Source organism: Culex pipiens, chromosome 3 (assembly GCF_016801865.2).
Source record: "Culex pipiens pallens isolate TS chromosome 3, TS_CPP_V2, whole genome shotgun sequence".
NCBI lineage: Eukaryota > Metazoa > Arthropoda > Insecta > Diptera > Culicidae > Culex > Culex pipiens.
Genome location: NC_068939.1, coordinates 131264664 through 131292412, shown reverse-complemented (window position 1 = coordinate 131292412; position 27749 = coordinate 131264664). Strand labels below are relative to the sequence as shown.

Sequence of the window (27749 nt, the reverse complement as noted above, 5' to 3'; positions counted from 1 at the left end):
TGCCATTTCAATAACAAAAAGTGTTAAGGAATCTTCTTGAAAAATCCATTTTTGCATAAGGGTTTAATAACAGTATATGTTATCATAACAAAATTTGTTATTGGTCTGATATTGATTGAAAGCCAAAACAACTTGGAAATAACATTTTTTGTTATGGAAGAATACCTCCAACTGTTATTGGGATGATCGGATTAGTTGTTAAAATAGCAAACATTTGTTCGAAGAATATCTACAAATGTTATTAGTCTGTTATTACAATAACAATCCAATAACAAAAAAATCATAACGGCGAATAACAAATCTTGTTATAAATAACATAAAATGTTATTGGCTTAGCATTTTCAAAAAACTAAAAATGTTATTCCCAAGTTATTTCTTTCTGCTCGGGGTGATTTCAAATCTCTCTGAAAAAATACAACCCAATAAGGAAACATTTCCTTACCCCTTCGTTTGTTTTATTGATGTTCGGCAACATAGAAATGGGGTCATCCGCAAACCACGTGGACAATTGTTTGGGAATAAAAAAAACTCATGTAAAAGATTTATAGCAATTCCATCCAACTCAAACGAAATCGGAAAATGTTGGCTTGACCCATCTTCAATTTCCGTGAAACGGTGTTTTTTGTTACGGTGGGGCGGTCTGACCCCATTTTTCTCGACGTTTTCAGGTCATTCTAATGGAAAATTTGATGAACTTTCAAAAAAAAAAAAAAAATGCCTTCAAAAGCCCTCAATTGAGTTTATGGGCTTAAAACCTTAGTAAAAAAATCAAAAATTGTTTAAATAATCACTTAAGGGTACACAGCAACCATGAAAGTTGTTGTCTTCTTATTCCAAAATTGGCAAACTTTTTGATTGTAAAAATAGTAAAATTTTGTTGTAAATTCTTTTGTATACAGTAATTTAGGGGATGAATAAAAAAATATTTTGATAGTTGCCGTAGTTTTGAAGATACTAAAATGTCTGTAACAAAAATCTTGGTGCAAAAGCTCTTGTAGATGTGCACCGTTAAAAAAAACTTTTTCGTAAAATTCAGATAACTTGTATTCTTACATGAGAACCTATTAGGTTCATACATCAACTTTTTAGTTTTTGTCTGCTCTACAACTATGTGGAACATTGTTTTACTCTAAATAGTAACCCTGCAAAGTTACAGAAAACGAGTAATTTTAAAAAGATTATTTTTTTTGTTTTAAATGACTTACGTAAAATTAAATTATTAGAAACGTTTTTTTTTTTTGTCGTTGTTGGAAATTATGGTGTTCAAAGCCAAGTTCCATGGGTGGTTCCATAAGTAGGCAGTAGCTCTCTTGAAATCAAATGATACGTTATTAGCAGAAATTTTTGAGAAAAATAGTTTGAAGGTCAAATAATCTAGCTTTAACATTTAAAAAATTCATATGAAACTTGAAAAATCTGTTTTAACCGTGTTTGGTTTATTAAGCCAATGCACGATTTTTTTTTCATCGGATTCCCTCTCAAATAACACGTAACAAACTCAAAAAGAGAAGAAGATCATTAGCAAGTTTCGAGTTACACCTTTTTGAGTAAGAACGCCCACGAATGAAAAAAAAACAGTGTTTTCAGTAAAATGCCAAGAGAATTTATATCCGTTAAAACAAAGAAAAATATCTGATTTAAAAAAAAACAAGTTTTTTGAGATTTTACTTTTCAGGAACCATCCTATCATGGCATAAACCACCAAATTAAAAATGTTTCTTATTTTTTTTGGCCGTAGAACCTCCTGACAGACTTTGAACCAATTTAAAATATTGAGTTTTAACTTAATATAGAAATGCTGTATGAATTCTTAAATTGCAAAAATTGCTTTGACTCACTAAACAGAGCAATTATCGTATTGAATGTAGAGTATTTTACTGAAGGAATCGATCCTAACTTTTTCGTCAATTGATTTTTCATTTTATTTTATTTTCATTTTATTTTTTAATTTGGATGAAACAATTATGTCCGGAAAAATTGTTTATTATTCTGCATTTATTTTTCTTTCTTAGCAGAGAAAAAAATTTGGTCCGTTCTCACGAAAGTGCTTTTAAAATATTCGATTTTCTGATCGACTTGGTGTTGTTGGCAAAGTTTTAGATTTTTTTAAGGAACCTTTCAGAAAAAAATGAGCGCACTGCAAAAAATCACAAAGTTTTTTTTTTAATTTTTCTTTGGGTTTGAAAACTTGATGTTAATTTTATTTCATCCTTAAATATTTTTCTAAGGTACTCATGTCATTTGTTTTTTATCTAATCTAATCTAATCTAATCGAACACAAGCGCAGCCAGTCCGAAGAAAGCATCCTGGAAGAACTTGTGGTTAGATCACGCCCCAAGTTCTTTCTTGTCAATACAAATAATTGCAGTACATCCGAGTTACCCCGAAAATGTATTGCAAAAATTAAAGCGGCCAGGCCTACTGCGTTGCATTAACCGCAGAGACAGATTCTGTGAACGGACCACATTTCACAGAATCAACAGGGGAGGAAGGATGCGTGGACATACCGTACCAAACGCTCCGAATAAGTTGGGTGTGGTGTGTTAGTGTAAATTGGCAATTATTTATATTTTTAGGAGGAAGTGGAAATGGGAAAATGGGGGTTGGGGAAATTGGGATTGGGGAATGGGAAAATGAGAAAGGGGTAGGAGGGTTATTGAATTTATAATATTATATTATAGTAAAGGGGAATATAGTCAAATAGCAAATAATGATGGAAAGCTCTCACCAAGGAACAGCAAATCTTCAAAAGACACAGCCAGGTGGGTGGGGTCCCGATCGTCAGATCCCAAATTCTTGATAAAAAAAACAGGCCGATCGGATGAAGTGGAAGTGTTCCTTAGCTCCGAATATCTCCACTCCAACAACGGCTACAGCTAGGGGGGCCCGGACCGCAGACCTCATCTGGCCAAAACTGCCATTTCATCCGACGACGACACTTGAGGAATTGAAGAGAGCTGGTCCAGATAATCGCGAAAGCTCCGCTTCCAAAACTTCCACTGGTCATCATCAGAAATTTTGCGTTGATCTTCATAATGTTAAAATACTTTTTTTCACAAAAAAATGGGTGAAAAAACGACAGCTAAAAATTTTCGCTTCCGACTTCGCGCACGCTTGCTGCGATCCCCCATACTCATGTCATTTGTTTTTTATATTGAAAAACTCTTGACTTTTTTTTGATAAGGTCCTATAAACAAATGTAAACATTGAGTGTATCCCGCTTACTCCGATGGACTTTGACATAAGGTGTGAAAGGGATACACTCAATGTTTACATTTGTTTATAGGACCTTATCAAAAAAAAGTCAAGAACTAAACTTGAATACATTTAGCCTGAAAAATATTACAGGAAAACATAATACAGTATTCAAATTTCACTGAAGTTCTTTTCAATTAAAAATGCAATTCAACAGTAAAATTGGTATTCGTTAGCTTTTTCGAATGCTTTGTTTGAACTATAGCTCAAAAGCTGTCAAACATAAAAAATAAAAAAGTGAAAAAAAAAAACGAAAAGGATATTTTTTTCCAAAATAAAACTTTTAAGATAAAAAACATAATAAAAATCATTTTTTGAGCACCTTTGTATCAACATTGTTTTTTTTCCAGAACAAGGCTATTTCGCTTAAAATTAGAAAACTGTCTAAATTTTTTTTTTTTGCAAGACTCCTTTTTATCTAATTTGTTCATGTCCAAAGAAAGAGCGTTCTCAAAACTGGGTTAAAATGCAATCATCACGTTTAAGGGTACACAGCAACAAAGGAAGTTGTTGTCTTCATATTCTAAAATTGTTGAACTTACGGACTCAATCCTGAAATTATTTGATTATAAAAATTGACACATTTTGTTTCAAATCTTTATCAGATTCATATTTTCTATTATATTTTCTCAATGAAATTGAACTGTAATGACTTAACCTCAGTCCCAATTTTGAGTGTCTTGTTTTGAGGCCAAAAGGCATCAAACAAACGAGTCAGTAAATTGGACAGTAATCAAACTTGTATTATGATGTTTAGACAAGGTTTTTCAAAAATCCTGAAAAAATAGAGGAAGAGAAATAATTTGCGAAGGCAAGAGAATTGATCATATACAACCTATTTCATGTCCAAAAATTTAAAAACACAAAAATTTCTTAGTGCTATTGAAAAGGTTAAAAGTTTTTAATCGTTTGCTGATCGGTAGAATGAATTAACAGAAATTATAATAAATTAAATGATTGAACTTATTTTTGACAAGTTCTTATAAATCACAAATCATCAAAAACGTCGTGAAAGAAAAAAAGAAAGCAATTCTTAAAATTAGAGAATATACTTTGGTTTAAACTTCCTTTTTTGCATTTTACATAAATTGACGGTTCTCAAGATGTCAAGACTCGCTGAAACATTGCAGAAAACGTCAAATGCATCAATTCTTCAAAATGTCACCATCTCAGAAAAGCACACTTTTACACCCTTCAAACTAGGTTCAAAAATCCCAATCTCGCACGCCAATTCGATGTCATTTTCCGGCTCCAAAATTCGTTGACGTCCTTTCGACGGCTGCAACGTCGAAAAGCCCGTTATTTATTCCGGACATAATTCAACGAGCTGCCAGGGCGAAAATTGTGCGCTGGAAAAATCGTGCACCCCATTCCCACTACTTTGGACCCAGCCGACCACTAAAGTATGTTATTATGGGGCGCATTTTATGGGAACCTGGAGGCCATTTTCCAGGGGGGAGGGGGCCCAAAAAGGACGCAAAACATAAATACACACTCTCTGGGCCGGAGACCTCGTCGCACATTATCATTAAGCAAACACACCCACGCGGACGGCTCCGCTTTTTTTTTTTCTGGTGTGGACAAATTTCGAGGGAAAATGTCATTTTTCCGCCAGCGAAGCTCTCTTTTATTTCACGAAACCGGTTTCGAATCAATTCAAAAGCTTGTTTTTTTTTCTTCCAGGGCTCATATTACGTAGAATTTTGCCCCATTCGAACGGGCAAAAAAATAACGCCATTCAGTGCGCGGCAGCAGCGCCACTGCGAATCGATAAAATTATAACGTTTTTCCAAAGTGGGAAAATATTTTGCGCGCAGTTGATGCCCGCTCGAGCGTGGGAGAAAAAAAAGTAGAGGAGTAGTTTTCAATGATGAGAAAAGATGACTCTGTGCCTGAACGCGAGCTGTTCTCAATCGTCGACATCTTGCTTGCAAGGGGATGAATATGAACGGGAGGGGGATGTTCTTTTTGCCATTTTTTTGTATAAGTTGTGCAATTCCCAGGGTGGAAAACTGCTGTTTGAAAAAAAAAAAACAACGACAGGGATGAACTCAAAATTTTTTAGAGTATTATTATCGGACTTTCAATTTGCGAAAAAAAAACTAAATATTTGTAGATTCTTAAGGTGGCCCGAGATGTCAATTTTTCAGAACTAGGTTTTTTCGATTGTTTTTAGGCCACTAAACAACTTCCCAAAATTTGTTAGCGATTGGTTGCGTCCACACTTTGATTTGAAATTTAAGTTTGTATTTAGATATTTATCTTTTTTCTACATTTTTTTTCTAACCAGCATCATAGCGTTTAAATTGAGAAAACTTTCTAAAACCAAGTTTAAACCTTTCCGAACAAACTTCAGTTAAGTAAAGTTGCGTCTTTTTATTACGAAAATTTCGGTACCCAAACATGTATAGGGTAGGGTAGTCATCAATGAGACACTTTTGGTTTTCAACTTTCAACGATTTTTCTATTTTTTTCATCAGCATGTTTTAATGAGCTTTTTGTTGCATTATCTTTCTTTTAATGTCTTCTAACATTGACCAAAATATGAGATCGATCCGACATCTACAGCCAGAGTTTTTCAACTGTCTCATTGTAGACGCACTTGGCAGGAACAATGAGACAGCTGGGGAACAATGAGACACTCTACGAAAATCAACATTTTTCTAGCAAAACATCATGTTTTTGTATTGTTCCATTGCAGGTGACTTGCCTTGAACATTTTAGAGCAATTTGCCAACATGAAACTTTTAATAACAAAAGTTACACTAAATATTATTTAAATTTTGTAAAATCCATATATTAATACCAAATAACTTTGTATTTTAGGTTAAATGAAGTTTAAACTCTATAAATATGCCAAAATCACTTTTTATTCATTTTTTGAAAGATTTCCATCGATTTTGAAAAGTATATTGAAGAAAAATAAAAGTGTCTCATTGTTACCCATGGGCTGAAATGAGTGGGGAACAATGAGACAGCCCTGAATTCTGGGTATATTCTAAATTTTGGCCAAATCTAATGAAAGGACATTGTAGCCAAACTTAATCCCTATGGAACGTCGAAAGAAATTTGAAGAAATATTAGTTTTGGTGTAAATGGCAGCCTACGAGCGAAAAAGTATTTTTTGTCCATAATTTACTTTAACACCCCAGAACCAAACATTTATGAATAACTTTTCAAGGGAACGTCCATAACCAAAGCCACTAATATGGCAGACGTGTATCCAGTAGACACACCTTTCCCCCAAATATGAGCCTGATTGGTTGAAACTACGAATTGTGAGAGCCATTTTATCATTGTTCCCCGTGTCTCATTGATGACTACTCTACCCTAGGTCATCTTTTTAATTTCAAAGTTATCGCAGTTTTAGTGAAAAAAGTCGATTTTTCCGTTCTCGTAGTTTTCCCATTTTTGCGCGTGTCGCGTCGAAAACCCCAGTTTTTTTTTAAAAAAAAAAAGTTTCTCGGAATATTGAAAATATAACTTCACCATTTTTTTAAATGTTAACTAAAATTTTCCGAGGAATCCGGTAAAAATATTTTCTGACATAGGCTCTTTGGTCAAATGCTGCTTTGGTTCATTTGGTCAAAACAGCATTTAAAGATTTCATACGACCTTTTCAAATGTTATGCTAGATATTTGAAACTTCTAACTTTTTTTTCCTTAAAAACCTATCTTATACTCTTTTATTTGCGTATGAGACAGCAAAAATCGCTTGAAATGGCTCGGAGTTATGATTTTTTTAAAGTGGTTTTTGCGAAAATCGAGGAAAATTGCAATTTTTTGAACCACCCTGCACGGCGTAGGTCACCCTAATGGCCAATCAAAAAAAAATACGGGTCTAATTATTTCGGCCAAGGAGCCCAAAAAAAATTGAGCCCGATAGGAAATTTTTTTTCGAATCATGCTGTTTTCATGGGGATTTGCTGAAAATATATAAAAAATCTGAAAAGTCAAAATGTCAAAAACACGGCTGTGGAGTCGGAGTTGGAGTCGGAGCCGGAGTCTGTGGAGTCGGGTCTTTTTGGGGACCTGGAGTCGGAGTCGAAGTCGGAGTCGTCAAAACTCGAACAGCTGGAGTCGGAGTTAGAGCCGAAAATATCTGATAACCTGGAGTCGGATTTAGAGTTGGAGTTATCTAAAATTCAACATTTTTTTTTTTCTGTCCAGTTTTTGTTATAATGCAGGTTTATTCACAAAACTTCTTATATTTTTAATTGTTTTTTTAAGTTGCATGCACTGCGTTGCGTTTTTTTTTCTTAAAAGAGATTTATCAGATACCATTGTGTTTTTGAAGCATTTTTATTGTGATTGGAAAGCTCTAATTGTGCTATTTCATTATGAAATGATAACCTAGTAGTCCTCTCTAACTCAAGTATGTAGCATCATAACTCAAAAAAGAATAAACAATATTGGTTTTGGAGTCAGAAATATTCTGTTGATTCTTGACTGCTTCCTTTTGCCTATATTTATAAACCCTTTCAATTCAAGTTTGACCACATTAAATCCAGTTCTTTCTGAATAGAGAACACAAACAGTCATATTTTATCCCGATAGTAAAAATCATTTTTCAGGAAAAAAGTTATAAGGTGTATAAAAAAGATTAAAAATAATAATCACTGTTTTTGTAAATCGGAAAAAAAATCAAATAATCAACTATTATAACTGTCGCGTTTTAGTATTTGAAACTGACAAAATTATCTTAAAAGTTGCAACTAATTTTGAAATAAACATTGAATATGTTAAATACATCGATTATCTTAATGTTTACTATTTCTCTACTTAAATCTGAAAATGTTGATCCTTAGGCAAACTATTTTGATATCGTTGCAAATTATCGTTGAACAAATCTCAAGATTTCAGTACCAAAAAGGACATAATAAAATAATAAAAAATGTATAAAAAATGATAGAACTTTAATTGATTTTTCTAATATTTTTCAACCGGTAAGAATTTTCTCATAATGTATATGTCCTACGCCAATGTGACGTAAGGTGATTATTATCATATCCGTGATCCAGAAAATGTTTAACATGTGTTTTTTTAATATTAGTTTTTTTCTTTTATTTTTATGGAGGCGCACGATCATTCATTCATAAAGCTTCGTTTTAGATGTAGATTCAAGAGAATCGTGCGCCTTCTTTTAAATTTATAGAAAATATTAAAATTAAGATAAATTAAAAGTCCCTAAATAAAATATATTCTAAATCACGGATATTTCAAAAGGACCCCTTAAGCGTCCTTTTCACCAAGAATTTTTTTAGATACACTGATTTGAAATAATAATCTTCTTCAGCCATGGCTTGACATCCATGTACGTCTTAAAAGAAATCAAAGGAGCTTTAAAAAGTAGTTTCTTCTAAAATTGTTATTTAAAAAACCAAGGTGACTAAGAAGCACAGTGGCTATCAAACTGTGCTTCTTATAAATGTCAGCGTTATTAAAATTTATTAGCTTTTAATAAATTTGATGTAAATTTACTTACAAAATTGTTATTCTGAAAATGCCTTCAAAACTGAAGATATTTAATGATTTTTGTTTCAATTACGTTTAAAACTAGTTCCCTAGAAACTTTTTTTTCCATTTTGTGATTCGAACTTATTTTCCTTCAGAGAAACATGACACTTAGAGAGTATTTAAATAATCCTATTAATCAATGTTTTAAAAAAAAATAATTAACTAACTTTTGAAACATTTAAAAATATGTGGAGTCGGAGCAAACCATTTGTTGAAAGCTGGAGTCGGAGTCAGAGTCGGAGTCGGCTAGAGTTGGTAGGCCGGAGTTGGAGTCAGAGTCACAGCCTCAGTCGGAGTCAGAGTCGGCTAATCTCAGAATGCCGGAGTCGGAGTCGTTTGAAACATTACCCGACTCCGCAGCCCTGACTTTTAATGTATAAATGAATGTTAGAACTCACAAAACAAACACAATTTAATTATTTCTAAGAAGTAAAATTCTTGAAAATATGATAAATTAGCATATTTTCTTGATTTTTTTCAAACAATTCTTCAAATAAAAATGAAATTTTGTTTCAATTATTTTTCAAAAGCAATTTAACTAACTATTTATTCCCAAAAGAATGGATAAAACTCACTTCCAGAAGCTAGATTTATTTATTTTTAATGAATGAAATATTATCTAAAATGTGTTTGAGTTTAGATTTTTGGTCAACCAACTTTTCAAAGAAAAGATCATGTTCAAAATAATGGAATAACGAAAAAATATTGCTGAATGAAAAAAAAAAAAACATCTCATAAAGCTTAACAAACCATTTTTTTTTTATAACAAAAAAATTAAGCAAAATACTAGAAAAAAAAATCTTTCGTCATTTGGTTAACTAAACCATATCAACCTTCAACCTTTGTATTACATCCGTGCTAGAAGGCTCATTGAAACAGTGGATACAAAACTACACTTTTTCAAATATTAAATTAAGGTAGTTTTTTTTTATCTATTTGAACATTTTTTAATTTGTAATTTGTAATTTGTTGGTTTATTGGATACGGCAACTTGTTAGTTTACACTGTTAATCAGGTCAAGGAAGACACTTTAGGGAATTTGGAAATCTTAATAAAATAATATTGGTTTTAAGTTAATGTTTTTGAATAAGAATCAAAACCCACCTCTGAAGCAACATTTTTGGCACACAGCATTAAAGAATAAAGAAGATCTACGATGACAAAAAAAAACATTTTAGTGATTTGGGCACAATTTTGGGTTTTTAACCGTGAAATAGTGTAAATCAAAATGACAAATTGTGAAGATTGATTCCAGTTGTTTTAGTGATACTTCGAAAATTGAATTATTTGCATCTAATTCACTATCAAAATATTGTTTTACAACTCAAATGAACCTTTCTGTTTAATCATAAAGTGTTGTGATCTGGCAACACTGAGATATCATGACATGAGTGATTTAAAAAAAAAACATAATTTCTTGAAATTTTGATGGAAAATGACTAGTGGACTTAATTTTTGTAGATAATCGAAAAGATTTTTGCTTCTCTGACTAAATTTGATGATTTGGCAACACAGCCAGCAAATTATTTGATACAGGGTTGCCAGGTCTTGAATCGTTTGAAAGGTCGTTCAATTACCTATCTACCGATGATGGTGGTGGATGATGGTCGGATGATGGATCCGGATAGAGTTTTCATACAGATAAGTGAAATCTGGCTTCAAAAAAGTACATAAATATCATAATTTGAGACAGGGTTGCCGGATCTTCAATGTTTTTGATTGGAAAAAAGCGATACTCAATCCATCTTTAGTTAGGTGGTGCCATAAATCTCATTTATCATCGCACAGACATTTGCTCAGAATTTGATTCGAAATCGATCATTATGAATAAAGGTGGGTCTGAGGGGTCAGATTGAAAAGTAAATTTTAAAGTGATTTTGACTATCCTCAGTGAGGAAGCAAATAAGATTTTCTGAGCAAACAACAAACTACATCCCTGCCACACTGTTGACATCTCGGTTGCCCTCCCAGAACAGATGAAAGAAGGTCCCCAACCTGCACAAGCCATTTCCAATGCACTCTCCACCATTTCCATCCTAGCGCACACTTTGCATCAACAGCATCGCTCGGATGTCCTTTTCCGGGACGACGACTGCTATCAAGTCACTCCTGCGGAAGCTGAAAAGTGGACGGAAAAATCGACAAATGACGACGAGCAAGTCGCGCACGCGATCCGTTTGAAGTTCCGCGTGGTTTTTTCTTCTTATTTCGTTTTCCAAGTCCTTAAGGGGCCATTTGAATTGAATCGATTCCTCCGAAAGGTTCCGGGAGTGTCCAACGGGGCGAAAAAGTGGGCACTCTTGGCTGGAGTGGAATAATTTTACGGTTTGCTGGCTTTATTGGCAGTATTAAAATTTATGTTGAGGGCCAACATTCGCTTGCGTGGAGGTGACTAATGTAGTCACATTTTTGTGGTTATGCATCGGTGCAACTTTGCCGGTGAAGGGTGACGAAGGAATACTTTCTTTGATGTGAGGGGAAAAAGGTGAAGGAAAGGCTTTCTTTTTTATACAGGAATATCTTTATGGATCTTCAGATGTGGGTTATTTAAAGAATTTTACGCTTGTCACAACCTTATTAAGGGATTGGGACCAAAATCTTGGAAGGTTGTCCCCAAAAATAGTTACCGTCGTCACAACATAATCAATAAAATAAAGGAAGAAGGAAAAAACCCCTTCTTGACTGGGGTTCCATTTCCGGATTGGAATGCCTGCGGTCTGGACAGGTTGGTTTGTTTGCCATCCGGATCAAATCCACCAGAAAAAATCTTGAGACCTGGTGGATTCCGAAATCCTTCTTTTTCGACAAACATTCCCTAACCCTCAAACGGGCCTGAATCCCAGGGCAACCAATTCCGGAGGCGTCGGCATCCGATTTCTGCTGATTCACTCCAATCAAACCATTCTCTTCCGGTGCACCGCCCCCGCCAGGGCACGTCCCTCGACGATTGAAGGAAAACGTCAGAATTGCGCTAGAACGCCGATAGAAGAGCTCAGCCGGGAAGGATTGAATCCTGTCCAACATCACCATTGGCACGCTTTTCGCACGATTCTGAATGGGTTCGGATCGGATTGGAGAGGCAGTTGGGTTCAGATGGCTTTTAAAATTTGAAAAATGAGAACAAAACAAAAAAAAATTAAATCTGATGTTTGAAAAACAAAAACTGATGTTTGGAAACTGAAAAATGAAGTTTGGAAACCGAAAACTGAAATTTGAAAACTGAAAACTAAAGTTTGGAAACAGAAAACTGAAGTTTGAAAACTGAAAATTGAAGTTAAAAAACTGAAAACTGAAGTCTTAAAACTGAAAACTGAAGTTTGGAAACAGCAAACTGAAGTTTGAAAACTGAAAACTGTAGTTTGGAAACAGAAAACTGATGTTTGAAAACTGAAAACTAAAGTTTGGAAACAGAAAACTGATGTTTGAAAACTGGAAACTAAAGTTTGAAAACTGAAAACTGAAGTTTGGAAACTGAAAAATGAAGTTTGAAAACTGAAAAATAAAATTTGAAAATTTAAAACTGAAGTTTGAAAAACTGAAGATTGGAAATAAAAACTGCAGTTTGGAAACAGAAAATTGAAGCTTGAAAACAGAAAACTGAAGTTTGGAAACTGAAAACTGAAGTTTGGAAACTGAAAACTGAAGTTTGGAAACTTAAAACTGAAGTTTGAAAATTTAGAACTGAAGTTTGAAAAACTGAAGATTGGAAACTAAAAACTGAAGTTTGGAAACTGCAAACTGAAGTTTGAATACTGAAAACTGAAGATTGGAAACAGAAAACTGAAGTTTGGAAACTAAAAACTGAAGTTTGAAAACTGAAAACTGAAGTTTGAAAACTGAAAACTGAAGTTTGAAAACTGAAAACTGAAGTTTGGAAACTGAAAACTGATGTTTGGAAACTGATAACTGAAGATTAGAAATTGAAGACTGAAGTTTGAAAACTGAAAATTGAAGTTTGAAAACTGCAATCTGAAGTTTGGAAACTGCAATCTGAAGTTGGGAAACTACAAACTGAAGTTTGAAAACTGAAAACTGAAGTTTGGAAACTGAAAACTGAAGTTTGGAAACTGAAAACTGAAGTTTGGAAACTGAAAACTGAAGTTTGGAAACTTAAAACTGAAGTTTGAAAATTTAGAACTGAAGTTTGTAAAACTGAAGATTGGAAACTAAAAACTGAAGTTTGGAAACTGCAAACTGAAGTTTGAATACTGAAAACTGAAGATTGGAAACAGAAAACTGTAGTTTGGAAACTAAAAACTGAAGTTTGAAAACTGAAAACTGAAGTTTGAAAACAGAAAACTGAAGTTTGAAAACTGAAAACTGAAGTTTGGAAACTGAAAACTGATGTTTGGAAACTGATAACTGAAGATTGGAAATTGAAAACTGAAGTTTGAAAACTGAAAATTGAAGTTTGAAAACTGCAATCTGAAGTTTGGAAACTGCAATCTGAAGTTGGGAAACTACAAACTGAAGTTTGAAAACTGAAAACTGAAGTTTGGAAACTGATAACTGAAGTTTGGAAACTGAAAACTGAAGTTTGAAAAACTGAAAACTGAAGTTTGAAAACTGAAAACTAAAGATTGAAAGTTAAAAACTGATGTTTGAAAACTGATAACCGAAGATTGAAAACTGAAAACTGAAGTTTGAAAATTGAAAACTGAAAATTGAAATTAACCCCATTTCGCCCCGGCATAATTTTGGAAAACGCAAAGAAATGTGCCCCCATTCAGGCAACCTTCTTCAAATACTCGGAAGAAAAACATCTGCACCGATATGGTGGGCCAAAATCCTTTCAAGATCATGATTTGTTTGTGTATCTCATTTTTTGCCTCCCTCCAGCTTGAAGTAACAAAAAAACACAAGAGAAAAAACCGGAAAACCTTGAGTGATGCCGAACATCAGTTATCAATCAAAAACAAATTCGTTTTTGCTACCTTTCCACCCCTCTCAAATAGGTCCCAAGGTGAAAACCTCCTCCGTCTTGAAGATTTCCTTTTTTTTTTGTTTCAGAAAAAATGTACCTTATCAAACCGAGACCTACGGTAAAATGCGAAAGCAAGTGAGAAGAAGCTAATTCTAACCCCCTTGAACCTCTTTTATTTTTTGTCGTGCTTTGTTCAACGTTTGCTTTTGTGAAAGGGGGAGGTGTAAAAACAACCGGAAAATGCCGACTCGTGATGGAAGAAAAATGGGAAAATTGTCAAACACGTGCGCCCGCGCTCGACGTACTTGTCACCTGCGATGTTCAATCTTTACTTACTGTTGAGACACACGAGGGACGATTTTTTTTGCATGATTTTAAGAAGCACTGAGCAAAATAACACGCTAAATTTAAGAAATAATATTCTTGTAAAAAGCAAGTTTTTCTCTCAGTGCTCCATGACGGTGAAAATGACAACCTGCCTCCACTTTTTCCCCTGTGTGTTTTTCTTTTCTGACACGCCATTATTCGACGTGCGCCGTGCTGTCACACCCTTGTTTACGCACGTTTCCCAACCCTTTTTTTTTTTTGCAGGTGTAGATTAGAGAGTAAGGACTTTTTGAATTAGTTGGGGAATGTTCTGTGCATTTCGAGGTGTACTTTGTATTCAATTCAGATTTTCTACCTGGAAATTAAAAGCGTGTGAACGAAAAGTAAAAACATTTCGTCAGAACTTGAATCAGCAGAAAAAAAGATTAGTTTTACGATCATAACCAAACTTTTGGAGATTTTTAAAAGTAATACATCAATAGCCTAAAAATATCAGAAAATATGATTTTGAAAATAATCCGATTTTTTTTAAAAAGCTGGTAATTTATTAAAGGAATTCAAATAAAGTGATGATTTTATTTATAAATACTATATGTATAGTTTTAATGGTCTTAATCTTTCTAAATAAATAAATCTTCAGAACAAATTGATGATTGTGACTGCTCAGTCAATTTAAACAAAATAATTCTTAAAAAATGTGTATTTAAAAATTAAACGCATGTTTCCGAAGCTCGAACAATTAAAATTTAAATAATAACATGATTTAAATAGCAATTCAATTGCAAAAAATGTATTGTCTACATTATATTTCCCTGTTTTTTTTTTTATATTTATATATTTTCTGTAGTTTGGTTGAGCGTTTTAGCAGAATGCATCACTTTGTATTCATAATATTTTTTTTTCAAAGATGGACAGGGATGGACGCTATTTTATAAAATTAAAAAGACAACTTCGTTGGGTACTTTAACCTGAAAATGGCTCTAACTCAAAAACAGTGCACTATATTAAATTTTGAAAAAAAAAACTTTTGGATATAGAATTCAACTTAACATTTTAAAAATGATTTTTTTGTGTGCATTTTCGATACTTTCCAAAACACACTATTTAAAAAAACACAACTTGGCCAAATACAAAACGTCTATCATACCCTATAGGTCAAAAGTTGGCACTTTTTGTCCTCTAAAACAAAACAAAGTAGGGGAAATTCTCGTATGTTTGGCAGGTTAAGCACTCGCTCCTAATTCCATCCAATTTGCTGATTTTCACTATTTAAACAACTAATTTTGCAAAACTTTTGATAGAAACTTGCTTGCTCACTTCTTATTGAGCTATTTATAACTCGATTTCAGTTTAAAACGCTTTTAATTAGCTTTAATTGAATGTCAAAGTTCTGACCTGCCAACATTAGAGGCACGCTGGAATTAGATGCTGTTCCCCTATGAAAAAAAAACAATCGAGGAGGTAATGTTTGTCAAAATCGAGTTTCAGTGATAAAAAGTTATGTTTTACCTACAACTTCGCCGAAGACACCAATCGATCAGGATTTTCTGGTACAGATTTTGGAGAAACAGATTTTCGAATGTTTTCAAAGCACTTTTCTATGGACAGCTCCCAAATTTGTATGGAGACTTTTATGAAGAAACTTATGATGCAAAATGGCTTATATGGATAAAAGAAAATCTATGGATAAAACATTGACAAATCTAAAGATACAAAAAATAAATTCAGGATTTTTTTTGCGGGATTTTGGACAACTGCTCAGTAGCCCTATCGATTAATTGATAATCAAAAGGGAACAGGGTTGTCAAATCACCGAAGTTAAATGATTGATATCTTTGAAGAATAGGATCAAATTTTGAAAATCGTATTAAAATATCATCACATCAGTCCAGAAATATTTTCATTTTGATTATCCTTTTTTAAAACTGGATTCTAGATTTATATAGCAATTCCATTTGAAAAGAGCCTAAACCGAAAAAAAAGTTCTCCGATCGGGCTCAAAATTTCTGGGGGTTTCTTGGCAAAAATAATTATACCCGTATTTTTTTTTTGGCTATTAGGGTGACCTACATCGTGCTAGGGTGGTTCGAAAAATGGCAGTTTTCGTCATTTTTTGCAAAAACCGCTTTTTTCAAAAAATCATATCTCCGCGTCATTTCATCTGATTTTAGCTGTCTTAGACGCAAAAGAAAGGTGATTAGATTGGCTATTTGAGAAAAATGGTAAGAAGTTTCAAAAATGTAGCTTTACATTTGAAAAAGTCGTATGAAAACTTAAAATGTCGTTTTGACCGTGTCTGGACCAAAGAGCCAATGTCTGAAAATATTTTTATCGGATTCCTCGGAAAATTCCACATAACATTTCAAAAAATTGGCAATGTCAAACCGTTCGTTTCCGAGATACGATCTTTTAAAAATTAAAGCTGATTTTTTCGACGCACCACGCGTAAAAACAGGAAAATGACGAAATCGGCAAAAAATAAAAATGTTTCACTAAAACTGCGATAACTTAATAATTTCTGCGATGACCTATAAGTATTAGGGTACCAAATTTTAGTCAACGCTTACAGAAAAATGACTTTCCCAAAATGAGAATAATCATTTAAAAACCAATTTTGAAAATTGAACATGTATTGGAAAAGTGAACTCATATTTATTTAAATAAATCTTATGTGCGATAAGTTTTCTTGTTTCATGTGACTTTGCCAATGTTTTAAAAAATGTATTGTATTATGACAAAATAAGTATGCAGTAATTTTCTGAAGTAGTGGTGGACCGGAACTAATATTTGATAAAAGTTGAGAAAGTAAACACCTTTTTTCAATTTTCTTATGATTGGGTTCTTTTAAAGTTAATACATAAAATAACTAGTGTTGCAAATATAATTCATAAAAACGACGAAATTAAGAATGAAAAACAAAGATAACATCAAAAAATGTGTTTATTTAACTTATTTTAATTTTGGTTTGTTTAAAATTGTAATGATATTGTTTTTGACGATTGCAGTATGAATAATTTGATTTTTTAAGCTTTAAAAAAACTTTATCACTAAAAAGTTGTTCTGGAAAATACATTAGTTTTGCTTATTTATTTAGTTAAAAATAGAAAAAAGAAAAAAACTTCAATTTGAAGTAAACACAGTTAAAACTGAAAGAAAAAACATTTAGTCTCTTTTTGTAAATTTTAAGACAACAATCCAAGTTTTTCATAGATTTCACAATTAAAAAAATGGATAATTTTGTTTTCCTGCACAATTTTTCATTTGAAAAATATCAATATAAAAATTATAAGAATTAAATTCAAACATGAGGAATGTTCTTATAACATGTTAAAATTTGATCTCAAGCTTATTTTTTTTAATTCAGACAATAATTTTATTTATTTAATACTTCATGAACAGCCTTAATGGCCGGTCAAAGAACCATTTTGAAAAGCCGTCGCTGGCCGGATGAAATGGCATCACGGGCCAGATCCGGCCCGCGGGCCGGACGTTGGGCAGGCCTGGCTTATGGTTCTTATAAAAAAAATGTGAAAAATCGAAAAAAATATAAGAACAAAATTAAAAACACCAATAAGGCAAAAGAAAATCATTCAAACTTAAAACAATTAATGATGGTTACAAACATTAAATAATAGAAGTAAAGTAAAGTAAACATCAGGTGATCGAAAAGACCATCTAAACAAGAGAAAAAGAAATAAATTTGAATGCAAAAGAAATATTTGGCATAGACTTAAATTAATTGAAAACATGATAATACATTTGAATAATGTGGTTTTTTGCTAGCTTTTATTTTGTTGATTAAATTTTTTACCGAATTTTTTTTATCAACAACAAACAAATTGTTTGACTGATAAAGTATTGCAAGTTATACAATAGAATAGTTAATTTACTTTGAACAAATATTCAAATGGTTTTTTGATTGATACTTGGTACATATCTTATATTTTTTTTTAGCCAGTTAACATTTATAGTCAGTCACAATACCCAACACACACACCACCTGAAGTGTGCAAGAAAAATGCAAATTTGAAAATTACCATCTCCGATTCTGTTCAAATTTGGCAGAGCTGTTGAGACTTTCAAAACATGCAAGAATCCCGACATTTTGGCGATTTTCGAGCCAAACCCCTGTTTTCAAACGGCGGTAGCTGAGGCACCACAAATCTTAGAGGGTCGTGTTCCCCGGCCAATTTTACTTAAGAATCACTAATCGAAAGAAATGAATACGTTTCGTTCCAGAGATATCGAATTTTAAAGTTTTGAGTATTTTGCATGTTTAAAAGTCTCAAAAGCTCTGCCAAATTTGAGCAGAATCGGAGATGGTAATTTTCAAATGCTGTTCCGCTTCAGTTGGAATGACCCGTATATTAAAATTCTCGCTTTGATCATTTTTTAGGAGATTTTTAATTTCCTTAGCCAGTTTGACAAGTCGCAAAAGTGCTTTCAATAGCAATACTTTAGTGCGAAGTCCAAGTTTGTGGGACAACAAATTACAGCTAGTTAAATCAAAAGATAATATTTTTTGTATAAAAACTCAGAATCACAATCAACTTTTTCAAATTAGTTCTTCAGTTCCCCATCTATAGAAATCCTTGCCAAAATCCAGTAAACATAAATTCTGTTACAATGGAAAAAAACAATCTTTATTTAATGCGGATAAAATCGTTGTTTTGTGTGTCAATTTGCGGGAAAATCTCAATCCATGCCAATTCCACCACCGTTTCTGACACTCGAAATAATCCTCAGTTACTTATCACCCCCACTCAGCGTGCATCGACTACAAATTGATAACAACACTACACCACACTCCAAAAGCAAGCCCAAATTGGACACCAAAACTGTTGCGCACCAGGCAGAGAGGCTGAGTGGGGGTATAATCGCTACTAAGCTCCCATAGATTACCAATTTCGCTAAATGCTTCTCGTCAAAATTGCACCACCCGCGTAACTGGACTTCCGAAAAACCGACCTCCAACCGATAGGTAATTAAATTATCATGGAATCATTTTAATAACCACGTTATGACCACTTTTAATTTTGTGTGGCGGGAGAGCGGAGTTGGGTGGTTTATAATTTAGACGATCTGTTAGTTGCCACCCGCTTCCTACCCCGAAAGGGGTTTGCTCCCAATTTTCAATTAGCATTGCAACGACGACGAAGTGAAATCCCGAGCTCAACGGAACGATTCGATGCAACATCTATTCATTAGCTGGTGTTGAAGACACACTGTTGAAAATATATTTTTAAATTTTGTAACAAAAAACTTTAATTTCATCCAATTTGGTATAGTCTTGGGTACAAAATCGCGTCTGATCTACTTTTTTCGAGGTGACCCTCTATTCATCATATCTCGCCGGGTGCTCAACAACCCCACCCCTTAACCCCCCCACCCTCAAACCACAGCATCCCAATTGATTGCAATGGGAACAGATTAGTTCCCGAGCGATAAAACTAAAAAATGGTTGCGTTTTGAGCCGCTCATCGCACACTCGATTAGGGCTGCTCAATGCAGAAATTCGGAATTTTATCGTTGTGGGTGGGACGATTACAGGCGGTGTGTGGGAGGGGGTTGTTGTGGGCGGGGAAAAACCATCACATTTATTGGGCCCCGGTTGCGCAACATTGTGGCGAGTGTTTGTTTAGGATTGGCTGCCCACAGCCAGCAAACTTTATCGATTAGTTCGCCGAAAATATCCGAAATTTGGCTGGGGGGAACATTTGAGCGCTGTGTGGGTGTGTGTTTGTTTGGGCTGCCCAGGTTCTGGAGAAATGCAAGCTCCGGGAGAAAACGCACAGAGTTGCGAAAAGTTGCGACAAACATAGCCGGGATGATTGCTAGGGAAAGCAATTAATAGAATTGAATGGACGTGTTTGCTGCAATCAAAATGTGGCAACAAAGCTAAGCTCATCAGAAACTTGCTTGATTGGTGGAAATTGGTCTTCTTTCAGATAGCCATAATAGAAATTAAACTACTTCTCTTCAGTTTTTCTTGTGATTAATCTTTAATCTATTTCACGGAGTATTTTTCCGAAAACATTAAGATACAAAATTCGACAAGCCAGATATTTGGCACCATAAAAGAATGGCTCTTTCTCGTCATTTTTTGGGATTCTTCGAAATATTTCGTCGGGGTTTCAGAAACTTTTTTTCTGGAGATCATTTTTTTGTCAAATATGTAGTTTAGAGTCTCTCACGACATTTTCATAAGAAATTTGTTGGATAAGTTAAAGGAAAAACCTAAAAAATATATCAAAAAAGGAAAAACCTATCAATTCGAAAAAATTACACTTGAAACATACACTTGAAATAATTTATTCATCAGAGTTTAAAAATGAGTATTATGATTTTTTTTATTGATACCGTAAACCGGGGTGACATTGATTGGATTTCAATTAATTTTTGAATAGGGTTTTTTACACAGCAAAAAATCCGATGGTAAAATCGCATGCAAAAGCATGCACATCACCTTCGTCAAAATAGACACTTAATATTACATGCACGGAAAGGGGATCCATCGCCAAATCGCGATAAAGTTCGCTAAAACTAGCGAAAAATGTCGCTAATTTCTCAGCCTGCACAAAAATTACCTAGAATCGCTATTTTTTTTCGCTGGATTGGAAACCGATGAAATTCTACCAAACCAGTGAAAAAAAACACTGGTTTGGTGAAAAATGTCGCTGTTTGGGGGATCACTTATGCTAGAATCAGAAAATTTTCTCGCTGGTTTGGAAAAAGCGGCAGGGCACCAAAATCAACCAGGAGATTATTGTACTGGTTTTGGGAAACAATTCGCTGGTCCAGCGGATTTCTTCACTGGACCAGTGTTCTTTTACGCTGGATCAGCGTTTTCTATCGCTGACGTCCGGGTTTTTTTTTTCCGGCGGCAGCAGCTCGTACCAAAATCAACCAGGAGATTATTCTACTGGTTTCGGCGAAAAATCCGCTGGTTCAGCGAATGTTTCCACTGGACCAGTGTTTTTTTGCACTGGATCAGCGTTTTTTATCACCGACGTTTGTTTTTTTGTTTTGGCGGCAGAAGCCTATGCCAAAATAAACCAGAGGATTTGAGAACCAGAGATTTATTGGGAATCATGTGGCAAAGTGGTTGTTTAAAACCGTCTTGCATGTTATAAGCTGAATTTTGTGAATGTGTTGATTTGTGCACAGTTTCATATTACCAGTCTTAATTAAATTTTCCTAGTAGATAAAAACCTTACCACTTTCTGCTGCAATGAATGGCGGGGTTTTGACTAACGTTGATTCATGGCAGCATGGCCTACTAATCCCGCGACGGTCACACTGAATGATTGACCCCCGTGAATCACTTTGGGTGTGGGCAGTGTCTGCGCTGGAATTTTATCTAGAAGCCTTTGTCGATGATCTCGTTGAACCTCCAGCTCGACCTGTGCTTGGGCTGTAAAAAAATCGTTGCATTTGTATATTCTATAGAAACGATGTAAAATCTTTTACCTTGCGTGTTGGGTTTCCTTCCGACACATTGGCACATAATATCGGATTTTGTTTGAGAAAAAAATTAGCAAAAAATTATAGTTCGATTAGAATTTCCTAGCTTAATTGACAATGGAGCACCCGCAGTCGAGCAGGTTTTGACAGTTCGCTCCATAAGAAATACATTGTAGAAAAAAGCAAAAACTGCTCGAATGGAAATGCTCCATTGTGAAAACGCTTTCTGTGACAGATCGACAACACGCAGCTTCTAATCAAAATTGGGTACCATTACAGAGAGATCAACTGCTCGAATGATGCCCACTCAAAATTGAGTTGATTTTTGAATCGAGCAGAAACTTCAACACGCCTTGGGAGCGTTATTTTATTACGGAACGGGAGGGGGGTCGCACGCTTCATTCAACATTTTTTACAATTTTTCCATTTTTTTTGCGTTACTTAAAAAAAACAACGCTTCTCTAATGGTGTTAAAATATTTTTGCATAGATTTTGCAACAATTGTGAAAGTTGTAAAAATTTATCAAACAAAGTGCACAGATTTTCTCAGCGGGTAGTTTGAAACTGTTCTAAAGTGGTCGAAAGCACTCAGTGGAGACACAAACCGGTTTGGCGAGCGGGGGATAGAAGGTATCATTTTCAATGTGCAAATATTTGGTGTGCAGTTACCTAGTAACGAAGTTCTTGTAGGATTCTTGCAGAGTTTTTACAGAGCTGTATATTCTAACAGCATTCTAGAAGAAATGTTCTACCCTTCTAACAGGATTCTGGCAGAACCAGGCGGAGAATTTGATCAATCATTCAATGGTGATTTAAATAAATCAAAGAAATTGAACTCATTAGGAGCATTTATTACGTCTACGTTTAAAAAATGATTTAAACTACAAAAAAATCTTATTACATATATTGAACCTTGAGAACTTTAAGTAGAGTTATTGCTTAACTTTCTTTACTTATTAAATAAAAACTCAATCAATAGACCAAATTATAGGACAATATATTCAGTCAAAGCATAAATTTACACATTAAAAATAAATAAATAATTCACAATCTTCACAATAAATACAATACGATAGAAATTACTTAGCGGGAGGTTTAGATAAATATGCAAGGAGGCTTACAACGCAGGCGTATTTTGTATCGTTGTCAAAAACCAGGCCATACGCATGCTTATGGATGAACGTCCACATGGGTTTGGCATCAGGTGGGTATTGGGCGTTAAGTACAAAGGCCAGCAGCCACTGCTTGTCCCGTTCGCTCATCAGGTTCGCGTACTCGTCGTACTCGCCCGACCGGTTCAGCTTGCCACGGTGATGCTGCATCTGCTGCTGGTTCTAGTGGTAATTCTACCGATTATTGTGCTGCTGCTGGTAGCGATTCTGACCCTGTTGCTGGTGTTGACGGTGCTGGTTCAGCATCGGATGGTTTTGCTGAATCTCCTGAACCAGCCGTTGGTTGAAATTCGCGTGGCTCTCACCTCCGGGGAAATTCGGCGGCGGCACATTCATCGGAAACGGCGGCGGGACGTTCGTCTGGAGCAGGTGCAACGGTGGCAACGGGGGAACCATGTTCAACGGCGGCGGAAAGTTCACCGGAATTGTCAACGGCGGCTGGTGATTCATCATGCCGGGAAATCCGGGCGGCGGACGAGGCAGTCCCATGTCCGGATGATGAAACGGCGGCAGCTGCTGGGGAACCTCCGGCGGCATCGAGTGCTGCGCCTGCTGCTTGATCATGTTCTGCTCGATCTCCTCCACCGAACAGATGCGCATCTGAGCCGGATTCGGCAGCGGGAAGTTGGGCGGAAGACCGACAAAGGGGCCACCTAAAACAAGCCAAATGATAACAAACTCCCTTCTCACAAAATCTCCCCACCCTTACCTGGTCCCCCGCCTATCCTCTGATGGTGCTGCATCGCCGCCATCAACGAACTCTGCGGATGGTGCTGCTGCATCGCCGGATGTGGCAACTGCGGCCGCGGCGTCTCCGGCTTGCTCGGCATCGTCCACACGCTCGGATCCAGCTGCAACCTCGCCTCCGACTCGTTATCATCGTCCAGCTCCAAGTTGTCGCCCAACCGCTTTGTTTACAAACCGCCGCCAAATGGCCACTCCGTCCTCCTCCGCAACGCACAACCTTTTGGCACTTCGAACGCCAACCCACAACACCACACGGCAGCTAGAAGAGAAATTCCACATTAAAACCATAGCCCCGCGAGGAAACTGCCACCGGACCCCGACTAAACTCACCTTTGGTGGCGTGGCCACGGATTAAAAACGGAAAAACAAACAGGGAATCGCGGGTGCGCGCACCAAAAAGAAAAACAATTAGCGATGAGATGGAGCAATGCTACGAAATTCTGACGACGACGACGACGACGTTTGACGTTTACGCGGCCCGCGAGCGGCGAGACGACGGATGACAGCAAGATGACAGTGGCGACCAGTGATGGCAGATTCGGTGGGAATTTAATGTTTGTGGTGTGGCAAATGAAAATGAAATTCCATTTTTTATTATTTTTGTTTTTTTTTCAATTAACCTTCAGTGTATCCCGCTCAATCTCAAAGACACAGTTTTGAACAAATGTTGTTTTTTCCCAGCGCGTGACCGGTTACCGACCTAAAAATCTTTAGGTTCCGTTCCGGTTGACGGAGGTTTACGGATGGAACAATCGTCAGAAAAGATTTCGCAGTAACGGAAGCAGAATTAAAAGAAAGTCCAGCCAGGTTGTACTTACTTGCCACAGCACAGACTGCTCCGCGGCCATGGTCAAGTTCCTCGCCTACGATTCTTGCTGCCACCTGCGACAATTTGTGCACTCATCTATGCAGCAGTACAAATACATCTCCAGCTTCACTGCACCGTATTTTTCTGCTGCGAGAACTTTATGGAAACGTGCTTCTTTTCATTGAAAAGAACTATCACCTGTTGAGTATGTATTTTAATGCTGAACACTTGATGCAGAACTTTTTCATGCTTTTTTGTTTTGAAAAACCCCTAAAGCAATTCGATTGCCACAAATCGCTTCCAAACGTGAACAATAACAAACATTTATGACGGCTGTCGGAAGGATGTGTATCAAACCAGCGAAAACTTTCGCTGGAAAAGAAGCCGTTTCGGAAATAACAAACCAGCGAAACCAAGTTGCTGGATTTGATTTCGCGCAGCCACCTTTTTCAGCGAAAAATTTCGCTGGTTTAGAGAAAAAATTCGCTGATATCTGCAAAACCAACCCAGCAAAATTCGGTCGCTGGTTTGGCGATCGATCCCCTTTCCGTGTGCTGCATGTACAATTTTTGCAAACAAAAAAAAAAGTTGCAACCGACGGGATTCAAACCCAGCACCAACAGTAAGGACTGGCGCCTTAGCCCACTCAGCCATCGGACCGATGTAAAATGGAAAGGATAAACGCATATATGAGCTTGACATTTCGGTCAAGTAGGTTTCCCATACTAATGGGCTACATATTTCAGGGTGTAAAATTACATAAAATTTCATAAAATAATGCAATATTTATTTTACACCCAGGCTTTTTACACGCAGCTGGATTACTACTTTTTTAGCTGTGTAGGTAAAATTTTTAAAGGATAGAAGTTGCCTGAAATTCTTTGAAACGAGATTTGTTTATGAAATCATCGATTCATACTGCATTTTGTCCTGAATTCGAAGCATGAATCAATAGTTTTCAGATTTTGTATGACATATTTTTTAACTAAAAATGCCTTTTAATTTGGAGATTTTGGTAAATTATGTTTAAAAAAGCACATAATATTTATTATTTACAAACTTGTTTTGCCTTCTCCTAGTGGAAAGTTGTCCAAAGAATCCGAAAATGCCTTGCGTTTGAAATCATGTTCATCGAGAAAATCATGACACCATGAGAATATTTAAATACTGCTATGTATCAACATTATCATAATTATTATTATTATTTTTTAGAAATTGTATAAAAACTAATTCTTAAAGTACACAAAAAAATGTTGAATTTTGGAATGTTGAATATTTGGTAGGTTGATTACTACCTCTTTTTTGAGTAATATTACAAAAAAATGTGTAAAAATTTGAACCTGATGAATATTCATCAAAAATTGATGAAAATTCATAATTTTCTGGGGTAAAATTAATCATTTTTTGGACGTAAAATCTGTCACCATTTCCTGATGAATATTACCATCATTTTTTTTTTCTGTGTACATAGGCATTCTAGAACCGCGGTTCTTTTTTAAACTTCGGTCTCTTGAAAGAACTTGCTCAAGATGGCATGATTTTTGTTATAAATATAATTTATTGAATTTCCAAAAAAAGTAGGTCTAAATTTGTTTTTGAGAGTTGAAAATGCAGTTTTAAATATTTCAATGCTTATAAAAATTAATCCCAAAAGTAAATGATTTTTTAAATAACACGAAAAAACCTTTTCACATCACAACTGATTGTACATTAAAGTATTACCGAAATACAAATTTGAGCATTTCAAATTGCATAATTTGTAAAATATTTCGAAAAATCTATTGAATAGTAAAGACATTTTGGAAAAAAAATAAATCCTTTTGTCCGATTAAACTTAAGCGTTTATAGGCTTTATCGATTAAATCAGAGCGTAGGAAAGAGTTCACAGAATGTTTTCTTCAAATAAAATATCAGCATCAGTTCAATTCTTGCAGAAATAAACGCAATTGTGAAATTAATGGATTTAAGTTTGGATGCCATTCAATTACTCGAATGTTTAGGTTCGAGTAGAAATCTTGACATAGAGACCGCCAAGACCTATGGTTTTCAAGGACATCTTCTCGTTTGCAGTTTTATTTTTTTTATCAGATAATTTGTAAAAGTCCAATGTGAAATAACTTATAAAATCACACGATTTAAAAAAAAAAACATTTTCATCCAAATTTCGAAAAAGAACGAAAGAGTCGTTCAAAAGAGCGGCTCTTTTTTATGAGCGAACGAAAATGAGCGGCTCCTTAAAAAGAGCGGTTTATTTTCTTGAAAAAATATAACGTAATCCAATTTTCAACCTATTGAACATTAATAAAAAGTATAGAATTTGATAACGAAAATATAAGTTTTGTCAAGATCTATCTAGTTCATTTTATAAGTGTTTTGACTCTTTAAAACTTTTCAAAAATCAACCAAAGATTATGTATTCTCTTTTATTTTTCTGCCATAGCAATGTTCTATCGAATTTTGGCGATAAATTAGGAGAAATTTCTTAATTAGTCACTTTTATGCCAAAGAATCAATGGAAAATGATATTTCATAATCTCTTATTATATTTAATATATATTATTAGAATTTTAAAAAGGAACTGTGCCTGTTGACACTTTTATGCATTTGAGGTTTTTCCATACACAGAAAAAAAAGTTGAATTTTGGAATGTTAAAAATTTGGTAGGTTGAATATCACCTCTTTTTTGAGAAATATTACATAACAAATTTGTAAAAATGTGAACCTGATGAATATTCATCAAAAACTGATGAAAATTTATCATTTTCTGGGGTAAAATTAATAAATTTTTTTGACACAAAATCTGTCACCATTTTCTGATGAATATTACCATAATTTTTTTTTCTGTGTACTTCTAAGCTATTACTACTACTGGCCTCGTTAGTCCCATTGCAAATTTCACTTCATTACTTTAAAAAAGCTTAATTTTAAAGGGGTGTTCAATTCACCCCACTTTCCTCATTACTCAAATTCCCCTGCTGGATTATTGCGTATTCTTAGGATGATTTTACAATTTATTTAAATGTTTATATTTGGAAAAATATTCAATGCTTCGATTCCGTATTATCCCTTGTTTGCCAAATTCAAACTGCACCAAACATCCAGAAAAAAAAGTATAAATAAACAAAGTTGCAGTTTAGAATCAAAGTTTAGATTTTCTACCTAAATTCAAGTTCCAAAATTTTGACAAATCTAGAACCAACTATTGGACTCAAGAAAGGAAATCTGGTTTTGGACTCTGGGCTTGTATTTGAACTCTGGATTTGGACACTAGATTGTAAATTTAGATATGAACTTAAGTAAAATGGACTTAAACAGGACTTGAACTCTTGGCTTGGACTTTGGACTTGGATTCAGAAATTAAACACTGAACATGAATTCTGCACTTCAAATCTGGATATGCAGAGTTTTTTTTAAAAAAAGGTCCTATAAACATATGAAAAACAATAGCTTATAGGTCCCTTTAAAAAAACTCTGGATATGTATTCGCAAGTTCGTCTCTTGACTTGAATGCTGGATTTGAACATTGGATTCTAGA

At 34.9% G+C, this 27749-nt stretch overlaps 2 protein-coding genes across 3 annotated transcripts in view; both read right to left on the bottom strand.

Annotated features, from left to right (window-relative positions):
• The window catches only part of LOC120420959 (furin-like protease 2), a 328512-nt gene that overhangs the window by 232665 nt on the left and 68098 nt on the right, over nucleotides 1-27749 (bottom strand). The window lies entirely within an intron of this gene.
• LOC120420960 (protein PAT1 homolog 1-like) lies at nucleotides 22464-23986 on the bottom strand. The gene is given in 3 exon segments (XM_039584095.2): nucleotides 22464-23312; nucleotides 23369-23665; nucleotides 23737-23986. Coding segments are annotated over 2 exon segments (867 nt in total). The 5' UTR covers nucleotides 23490-23665; nucleotides 23737-23986; the 3' UTR covers nucleotides 22464-22566.